This window comes from Camelus dromedarius, chromosome 3 (assembly GCF_036321535.1).
Source record: "Camelus dromedarius isolate mCamDro1 chromosome 3, mCamDro1.pat, whole genome shotgun sequence".
Lineage (NCBI taxonomy): Eukaryota > Metazoa > Chordata > Mammalia > Artiodactyla > Camelidae > Camelus > Camelus dromedarius.
This window is the reverse complement of record NC_087438.1, coordinates 38,181,989-38,192,549: the sequence shown is the minus strand read 5'-3', so window position 1 is coordinate 38,192,549 and position 10,561 is coordinate 38,181,989. Positions and strand designations below refer to the sequence as shown.

The window sequence follows — 10,561 nt, the reverse complement described above, 5'->3', positions numbered from 1 at the left end:
CCCTGCCTAGCCCTTGTAGATGTCTGAGTTTTCAACTCTCAATAGAACTTTGTCTTTTGATTACCATCAAGGGGGTTGTACAACTCTATCAAGGATTCCTTTATTGTGCATCCTGTCATTCCTCCTTTTTAAAAAATGTTTCCTCTCCCAAACTTTTGCTCTTATATTGAACTAGTTGATCTAGCAAATTCAAAATAATTCTTGCTTTGCTTTTGCTTTTGCATCTTTTGATTTTAAAAGGAGATGCTCCCTTGCTCAGGTGCGTCATAATATTCTCCTTGATCTTCTCCTGGAACAAACAGACTGAAAATAGCCTCTAGTCCTTGCCACACGAGCCCAGAGAGGATATTTACTTTGTCATTAGCTGTTCCTTCAAATGTGCTCACCAGCCCTCTCACTGCAGTGCAGTTGTCACAGACATTTCCCCATGTCCTCCCCCTTCCCCTGAATGTTCCTCTTCTGTTGGTTGTAGGTTTCTCTTTTCAGATAATTGAGTTAAAAGTGTATATAGTCTAGACAAATTCTGCCAGATGAGACAAGATGACAAAACAGTACATTTTAAGAAATAATGACCAGAAGAGGACGCGTTGTGCACTACTCTGCTCCTGATTGATTGCCTTCATTACTCAGCTCCGGCCACATAAGAGCCACATGCATTAAGAAATCTGTATCCTCTCCTCTCTTAGGACTATCTCTGCTTAACATTTAGAAAAATCAGCATCATTTCTAGATGCAGAGAAGAGAAGGCCCAGCTAAAACAGAATAGAGAAAAGCAAAGACCTTAGGAAATGAGACTCGAAAGGATGCTATGAAAAGTACTGGGATTAAAAAGCAAACCAACAAAAACTTTCTATTTTGGGTCAATAAAAGAGGCAGCAAGATATGTTGAAAAGCCCTGAGTTCTGTTCCAGGTTAGTCATGCATCACTGTTACCTTAGGGAATTCACATTTACTTTCTGGGGTTCACTGTTCTCATTTTTCCAAATGAGCAAGTCAGTTTAGACAATTTCCAAGTTATTTTCTAGATCTAAAATTCCATGATGCTAAGATAGAAGATATCATCTACTAACAACAGTGCAACAAAACAACCTAATCAAGTCTCTGGCATCAGAATTACTGGGTCCAAATCCTGCCACCACTTTTTTTTTATTGACACCAAGATCTTCGGGCAGATTTTAACTTCCCTAAGTCTCAATCTTCTCATCTGTTAAGTGGGGATAACAGCAGTGCCTATGCAGTAAGGTTGTTGGTGAATGAAGAAAGGTAATTCACTTAAAGCCTTATCCTGGTACTTGGTGCTCAGAAGCCACACTGATACTAGACTGTACTTCTCAGAAACACCTCAGAAGAAAAATAAAATGTACATTTGTAGGTAGATAAGTTCTAGATCTCCTGATTTGATATTTACAAAATCATATGCCAATAGATAAAGCCTAGTTAATTATATTCTCCTTCCTAAATTCTGAGTATCACAGTTAATATGTCGATCTAGTATAGAGTGGGGCCAGGGAATTGAGCCTGAGGCAACAGCTAAACTCTGCTTTTTGCTGAGCATTGAGCTTGTGCCTTTGACAGCTTCTGGACTTCTGGGGAGTTCACCTCAGACTCAGCTAGATATTGTCTCTGTCACTGACAAGAATTTAGACTACATGTGGCAGTGGATGATCCGACTCCCATAATTTGTAGTCTTAACCATTCACTCCAGCCAATCTGTCCTTAAAAAGGAAAGCACTCCAGAACCACAGAGCGCTTGTTTCCATGGCAACAGCATAGGTCAATAGCTGCCGTCACACCTTCACCAGCCTTGATTGCATCTGGCAATTTACCATCTTCTGTGCTTCCTTTTGTTTGAGCCTCTCTCATTTGCTTAATTCCCATCTCAATTGGGAGAATTACAAAATGCAAAACTACAGGAGCTGAATTTAAATTAAAAGCTATGAGACCCTTAAAAAAAACACTGGAGAGCACTGCTTATTGTAGCATATATCATGTATCATAGACATGTGCTTCTTGAAATTAATTCCTATATCCTGAACCTCAGACTCTTGCTTCTCATATTCTGTTGTAGCCTGGAAATTCTTCACTTGTAATACCCTATGGTTTTTGGAAAAATCAATGTCATTTGTGCCCTCCATGGCCATATTCTGCTATCATAGCTGCATATCTCAGCTTGGTCAGGATAAAGCCCAAACTTCTCAACTTGTCCTGTATTGGCTGACCTTTACTTATAGGTACTACCCTCCTCTTGCCCTTTTCCACCAACCCTCTACACTTAAGTGGTATTTATCTTCCTTTGACTCTTGAACACACTCTTTACTCTGGGTCCTCACATAAGTTGTCCCTTTTTTTTGAAACATCATTCCCTCAGCCTCTTTGTCTGGCTAGCTCCTAACTGTCCTCCAGGTCTGTTTCTTAACCCCAAGCCTAGTTAGTTGTCCAATACACCAGGTGTTTCCCTATCACACCATTATCCTAATACATTCTAGAAGCCTGTGTAAGCATCAGAACTCCTTAGTATGCATATGCCCACTGAATGCAGAAACAGGGTCTGCCCCACACCTTCTAACCACAAACCCCTCTGCTGAATTTCCAGTGTTCTTTCAGTCCACTTGATAAGTATTTGTGACTAGATCATTAGAATCACTTGTTACAATTTCATGATATTGATGTTCTGCAACTTCCTGTCTACCCAACTATAAGCATCAACCAGAAGGTGCTTTTATTCAAGATCTATCTGCAATCTTCCTATCCATTGCAGGGATATCGGTAGATATCCATTCATTCAAAGTGGACAAATTCTAAAATCCCCAGTCTGTGCTTTTTTGATTTAGTCCATTAACCATTGAGTTTTAGGTCCAGCTCAATGTAGTGATCCTAAAAAGATTTAAAAATAAATAAGTAACAAACAAAAATGTTGAAGTAAATGAAGTAAGTATTACTACTGAGCCGTTCACTTGTAGTGATCTGACAAGCCCCCTAGCCTGACGCCAGCAAGCCCTGGGTCCCTTCTTGCTACTAAACACACAGTGTTATGTTTCAGAGCTCATCACTCAGAAGTCAGGGGAAGAGCAGAAAGATACACAGTTTTCCATATGTGACACCACCTGAATTCAGTGACTGAGAATCACAGGACAAACCTTGTTTGTTTGAGCCAGGCATGGATGTTGAAGATGTAGCTACTCAGTACGTGGTACACTGATACCATGATATTTTGAGACCATTGTTTTTGACACTGGGACATTCTCAACTGTTAGCTTTTGAAATCACTAGCAAGCAACCTGTGCAATGGATACCTTCCCTTCATCTCCCAGCCTTCTCTGATTCCATCACTAATTCTATCTCGATTTCTGAGTGACATCCAAACCTTCATCCCTAGCCATCAGTTTGGCCTATGCTGAATTTCAGATGTCTGAAGGACATAGGGAAATAAGCATCAGAAGGTGAGCTATGTGGGTGAAATGCTTCAAAAGGACAATGGGGCAGGAGAGTTTGTGCATAAATATTTAAGTCTCCTAGGGAAGGAGTATGAGGAGAAGGAGCCAGAAGCCAAGGGAAGCCTCATTAAAGAACCCTGCACTGAATGTGTACACAAGAGAAACCGAACGTGTGAAGGAGCTGAGAAGGGGAAAGAGGGAGCAAGAATACATACCAGGCTGCACACGCTCACATCACATAAGCACTCAAAAGGGAATGCTGGACTGACTGACCACTCCCTAAATTGTAAAAACTGGTTATTGTGGCTTAGAAGAGCAGTTAAACACATGGAAACAGGCATCGTCTTCCCCCTTCTTGGTTTCTTTCCTTTCCCTCTTCTCCTCAGAGCCCCATGTCCAATCTCCCCACTGGCTAAGTGCCTGATGAGCTCTGCCCCCGTGCTGCCAGACGTGGCACCACCTGGCCCCACTGACTGGGGTCTCAGGAACAAAGCTCCTGTGGACTGAAATGGCAAAGAAGTTGTATGGCACTGAATTTAAATACAAACCTGGCTTAATAGAGCCTTGCATATTAGTGATGTTCAAAATAACATACACAACTCTTCCTATTATACTGTTTTCCAAAATACTTCAGCAATTTCACTAAAAATGTTAGTCTTCAAGGAACAAACCTTAGTGATTTGATTAGCAAACATAACTGAGAATTTCCTATAAGCAAAGTCCTGGCAATCAAGCAGGAAGTAAGACAGAAAATGTTTCTGCCTTCAGGGAGCTTACATTCTAGGGAAAGACAAAGGATTATAAACACACACAAACACGTGCCAGGTGGTGGTAAGTGCTGTGAAGGACACTAAAACAAGGTAAAGGGTCTGAGATAAACGGTAGGGGGTCATTTCAGGTTGGGTTATCAGCTCTGAGTAGCTGTCTTTGGACCAAAGAAACAAAAGAAATGAAGAGGTCCTAATGTGAATGTCTGAGGGAAGAGCATTCAAGGTGGAGAGAATGTAAGGTCCCTAAATTCAGACAACTTTGAGGACAGGCAAGAAGGCTAGTGAGCATATAAGTAAACTTCCCCCCACAAAGATATGTCAATTACCCCTGTGTTTGCTAGTAGCCAGTTATCATCTACACCCAACAAGGTAATCAGGTAGTAAAGGCAGGCAACTTCTGCCTTCTTTCTATGTCTACTTACCTTCCTAGCAATTCTTGGGGGTGACAGGACAAGGGAGGGAGTAAAGTACGAGGACACTCACCTTCCCTCTTTACTACACACTCTCTGTTCCCCATCCCCTCTCCTACTTCCCATTTTCTCTTCTCTCCCTCCTTCTTTCATTTCCCCTCTCTGCCTCCTCTTCCTTCTTCTCCTTCCCCACCTCCCCTTTCAACTTTCTACCCACTGTCTGCAGCCTTTGTTACAATATTCCTCTGTTTTCTTAAAAATCTCAAAAGTGAAAATTGTCCTCGAGAACTAAAGAGAACAAGGTTTGTCTACGTCAGTTGAGAGCAGCAATTTGTGTTATATTATTAGCAAAACAAACCGCATGTACCACAATTAAAAGAGGAAGGATGTTGGGGGTAGGGGACACAGTAGCATCGGTATAATGATGGTGGCTTTGGTAGGTACTCACAGAAACGCAGGCGCGTTCACGTCCTGTGACTTGCAGTTAGTCTCTGTTAAACTTCATGGCCAGCATCCAGCAACAGCACGCACCTGGCTTCTTGACCTTGCTTTCAGGCTGCAACCTGCAACATTTCACTTCAATCTGACTTACAATTCAACATAAAGGTAATATTAATATACGCCAATACTGGGGTAGAGTAATCTATCCCAGTCTATTAGTGACCTCCATGGCAAATGGGCTTTCGCTTAACCCATTGAAAACCTTGCTTTACCGCCTCCCAGTTACTGCTTAGACCAGACACTTAAGGTGGCTTCTCCAGCACCCACCTGTGGCTTGTCACCTCAGTGCTGCGGCTCACACCTCCCTTAAAATAACAGCACTTCAGCTGTTCTGGATTACCTGCCCCACTCATTCCTGCCTGATCCCTAGGGTCCTACCAAGACATAGATATGCTCTGGTGGTCTTTCTGTCAGGCTATTTTCAGCTCCTATGATTGAGCACTAGGTAGGCATGAATATTGATTATTCTAGCAAAAAATTTCCTCTTTGAGACTTCAAAAATGACCATCTGCTCCAGGACCAATCTAGAGGTCAAGAGAACAATATTCTTCACTGTCCTACCCACTTCCACCTGGACCCTTTCCAGTCATTTCTCAACCCAGTAGCTCTTTACAAAGTAAAGTAAATGTTATCACATCACTCCTCTGCTTAAAACGTTTACTAGATTCCATTTGCACCCATATTTGAGTCTAAGCCACTGACCAAGACCCAAAGGAAATGCATCATCTATGATTCCCTCCTTTACCAACGTAGCAGGTGTCATTTCAGTGCACCCTCAACTAAGCTCCAGCCATCATGGCTTCCTTTGAGTTCCCAGAGTACCATAAACTCCCCCATGCCTCAGATTCTTTTCACATGCTGGTCCCATCCCTGTCCCCTGCCACGTTTACTCGGATAACCCCTTTACCCTGAGGCCTCAGCTTAAGTGTGTCCTTAAAGAGGCCCCTTTGAGCCATCTTATTAAAATCCAAATCCTCTCCCTTCCCCCACTCCATTGTTCTCAAAACCAGAAAGCTTTTTTTTTCCTTCACAACACCTACTATGCCATTTTTATTTGTATTATTCAGGGTCAACTTGGTCAAACTCGTATGGTTTGTTTTAAAAGAGAGAACTGAATATAAAGCATTAGCTAAAAAATATTGGTAGACTGACAAGACAAAAAGAGGACACTGAGGTACCCCAGAGGTGCAGGAAACAGCCACCCTACCTAGACCAGGGATTATCAGAAATTAGGAGGAGGTGCCCTACAGGGATGGGACCCAGAGCTTGTTTGTTTCCTGCCAGTCCCTTGGGAGCTTGGAGGAGGGCCTGGAGAGCTGATTCTCAGATACCAGGAAAGGGTGCTGCCTGGCTGGTGCTGGCATCTCTGACAAGGTGCAAAGGAGCTGGTTCTGGGAGTGCTAGAAGGAACTAGAAACTGCAACCAACCAGTGATGCTGGAGTAAATTAAGTGACAACAGTAACGTCTCAGGACAAAAGGAGAACAAGAAGGACCAAGCCCCTTTTGCTTCCTACTGCCTACCAGTCTTCCTTACTGCCTCCTATTGACAGACCTTAACACAGATCCACCCGGCAAAGAGAAAATATAGTTTGCAGAGTTCCAGTCTGAGCAATTTACAGCAGCACATGCAAGGGTGGGTTTAGAGAGGATGTATCATAGCTTAATAAATGGTACAGTATTTATTTATTGTCTTTTCTTTCCTATTTGACAGTACATGTTCGGGACCCATGTCTTTCTTTTTATTATTTTACGCCTCCAGATGCAGAGCACAGTAAGAAGAAAATAGAAGGTACTCAATAAATATTCCTTGGATGGATGAATTTATTCATTTTTTTTCAAAACAACTTAGCAAAACGTACAATCCAATTCTTGTCAAATGAACAGTATTGAGTGCCTCATAAGATGGTCTAGGCATTGGGGCCAAAATGTGATTAGGCAGTTTCTTACTATTTAAGGAGATAATTTAGGACATTCTCATATGACATTAAGTAATAAAATGTCATTGCAAACATTCATGTTTCCCAAAGAAATGCACAGGCAACAAAATCTATAGGACATCAGAAAAAGGTAAATTCAGGTCTGGAATGATTCAGAAGACTTGTGTAAGAAGTTATGGCCAAGGCAGGCCTACGCAAAGCTGTGGAGGAGGGATGCATTTGGCAGGTTTTGAGATGATTCTGATGAGAGCAGAGAATTTGAGGGATTAGTAGAAGTCATTGGAAAAGTAAATTTGAACCAACTGTGGAAAATCATGAATTCTGGAGTTAGAATTATGAGTGTTCTATCTTTTACAAAGAGGAGACATTAAGAGGTTTGGAACAAAGGAGTGATGTGGTCATTGGGAATATCTTCTGAAGATAAATCTGGCAGCATCCTGGGGCTGGAGCAGCATTACTGAGTGTGTAGAAACTTGAGCCAGAAAGGCTAGTTGGCAGACTGTGACAGACAAAGACTGTGGAGACAGAAAAAGAAGAGAAAGATAACAAGTCACATTTAGAAGAAAGAATCAATGTAACATAATGTGGAATTGATCCAGGGCAAGGAGGGCGGAGAAGATCTCTGGAATTAATCCCCGGTGATACACAGAGAAGATTCAGAAGGGTGGAGATTAAATTCCATCAGAAGAACTTGACTAATAATGATATCAGCACAAGTCCCAGTGAATATTTATCCTCTAATAACTAAACCCCCATGTGGAAAATTTAATATGAATCTGGAAGAATATATACGTCTTCTTCTTGTGGGGCTTCAGAAGTGCTAGGCTTCTGGAAGTTATAATAGGCACATGGTGTCTCATTTCCATAGATATGCTCCTCGAAATTGGTCTGCCAAGTGTTTTCATATAGTTCCTTATTGGTGTCTTCTTTTGATTTAGGAGGACCCCTTTCCACATTTTCATAGTCGTCATCTATGTTAGCGTCCACCCCAGCAGAGCTGTGGTCTTGAGTTTGAACTGAGATTTTATACCTTGAGCTGATAACCTGGGGACTCAAAGGGAGTGTTTTAGAATAGTCTTTTCTCCTGCTTTTTCTCCTCTGCAAAAACCTCGGTAAGAAACCTTGCATTGTATTATGGTGTTTCCAGTGCCAAACACACCCAATTCCACAGATCACCAACAGTAAAAGGAGGGAAATTCCTATAGGAATGGCCACTGAAGCATTTCCACAGCTTTCCAGCATTTTCGCACTAATGGTGTCGTTTGATAGTATGGTGTAGCCCTTACTGAATTCACAGGTGCAGACCGATGTAACTCTTTGCAGGGTATGGTTCAAAAGAGCCGGAAGCTCGCTTAGGCATTTCTGTTTCAGATATGAAAGAAAATCATTTGGTGAAGTCCTGATGTCATCAGAGGAGAGAAGATAGTTCTTGTATCTGATGATTATATAATTATTATTGTATAACTGCACTGTGTCAGGGGGAATCTTGTTCAGCTTCACTTCCTTTTCTATCAATGAAGCACAAATGGGCAGAAGATAACAGCAGAGTAGAAAACTCAAGAAGGGGAAGGTTGAACAATTTGCCATCCAGCTGCCTGCTATAAATTGAAAACATTTTAATTCCATATTTATTACATAGCATAATAAAAAGATCCACCAATTTCTATTACTACATTAAGTATAAACATTTAGTGAGTTCTTCCTTCAGTATAGAATACAGCACTAGCTGTTGTGAGGAGGGAAAAAGAGTTAAAATTAAGAGCCTGTCCCTGCAGCAGCCTGAGTAGTTTTATCACTTAGATTGCAACATAGTTTTTGACAATAAGGCTGATAATTTCAAGAGAAAGATAATGCTTTGAATGCAATGGGAGGAAAGGGACCAGAGTATACATGTGCAGTCATTTCCATCACCATCATCCCCTCCTGTGAAGCCTTGCCTGTCCCTCTTTGTATGGTCAGGCACCATGTCTTTTCCTTAATCATGCCTTACTCTGTATTCCGATATTAATGAGTCAATTCTCTGTTACAGCATGACAACCTCAATTATAGGAAATTGTGTGTCTCCCTACCTGGTTAAATTGTGGACAGAGATCGGGTCTTTTCCTCTGTACACTCCTAGAGAACAGCATGACACCTACTACAGAAGAGACAATCAATATTTATTGAATGAATGATTAAATAAACTTAGATGCTGAGATTTGGAGTCATTAGTTTAAGCTGATAGTTTAAAATTCAAGACATAAAAGGTATAGTATGTACTTAGAAGAAAAGAGCTCTTTGATGTAACACAAAATACCTGAAACCAAAATATTTAAAACAAAATTGGAAAGCCTTCCTGTCACTAGTCTTCTCACAACTTTCAGCATTTAACTTTCATTCAATTAAGATAATTTTAGAGTGTTATCTGTCGATGTTTTAAAATGGCAAAGAGGAGAGGAACTGGCAGTGTTCAACAAGACCAAGTGTTCTATTATGATTTTTATCAAAACATTATTACTGTATCATTTTAGCCTAGACACAGAAATAGTTACATCCAGTATTGTTCTTGTCGTTGTTTTCTTCCAGTTTTTTAGCTTTCTATTTTTTTAATTTATTTTTCTTTTTTTATTGAAGTATAGTCAGTTTACAGTGTTGTGTCAATTTCTGGTGTACAGCACAAAGTTTCAGTCATACATATACATACATATTTTTATTTTCATATTCCTTTTCATTATATGTTACTACATGATATTGAATATAGTTCCCTGTGCTGTCCAGTATAAACTTGTTGTTTATTTATTTTATATATAGTAGTAGTATCTGCAAATCTCAATGTCCACTTCCAGTTTTATTGATATAATTGACATAAAACATTGTATCTGTTTAAGGTATAAAACATGATGATTTGATATATGTATATATTGTGAATTGATTATCACACTAAATTTAATTAACATCCATTACTCACAGTTATAATTTTTTTCTTGTGATGAGAACTTTTATGATCTATGCTCTTAGCAACTTTTAGTATACAATAAGTATTGTTAACTATAGTCATCCACTATTGTTAATAGTGCATATGGGGTGATTAGCATCATCTATTGAATGTCAACATCAATAATATTTAGGTATTTGGGGTCATCTTCTAAACACTTACACATGCATTATCTCATTTAACCCTACCATGCACAGCTGTCATGTGAAATACATACTACTGTTAAACCTATTTTATGTATGAGAAGAGAGGATTAAAAAAGTTAAATAACTTCTTTAACAACTAAGAAGTGATTAATTCTGGACTCAAATAAAACTTTCCCCCCAATATTATTCTTACCTAAGTTTTTATAAATGTTTATCAAGCACATCCATCACTAAATTTTTATAGCTTGATTAGCTCTGAGGTTCTTGAGGGCTGGGAAGCACATCTTATTTATCTATATTACTAGCAGCAGTACTAGACACAGAATAGCTAATTTATTAAATATTTGTTAATGAATAGAGCAACCTGCATTAAGATAACAACCGTAAT

General features: G+C 40.0%; 1 protein-coding gene across 6 annotated transcripts in view; it reads right to left on the bottom strand.

The window, feature by feature from the left end:
• Positions 1-6,917: 6,917 nt before the first annotated feature.
• Positions 6,918-10,561, bottom strand: part of GAPT (GRB2 binding adaptor protein, transmembrane) — a 30,335-nt gene continuing 26,691 nt past the window's right edge. For 2 of the 6 annotated variants that reach the window (XM_031445546.2, XM_031445552.2), the window contains 2 exons: positions 9,123-9,190; positions 6,918-8,415 (listed from right to left, as the gene is read on the bottom strand). In XM_031445546.2, the coding sequence (XP_031301406.1) occupies positions 7,819-8,415; positions 9,123-9,182 (657 nt within the window). In that variant the 5' untranslated portion in view covers positions 9,183-9,190 and the 3' untranslated portion in view covers positions 6,918-7,818. Of the gene's footprint in view, positions 8,652-9,122; positions 9,191-10,561 lie in introns of all 6 variants that reach the window. The other 4 variants (XM_031445560.2, XM_031445516.2, XM_031445523.2 and 1 more) reach the window with 4 other exon arrangements.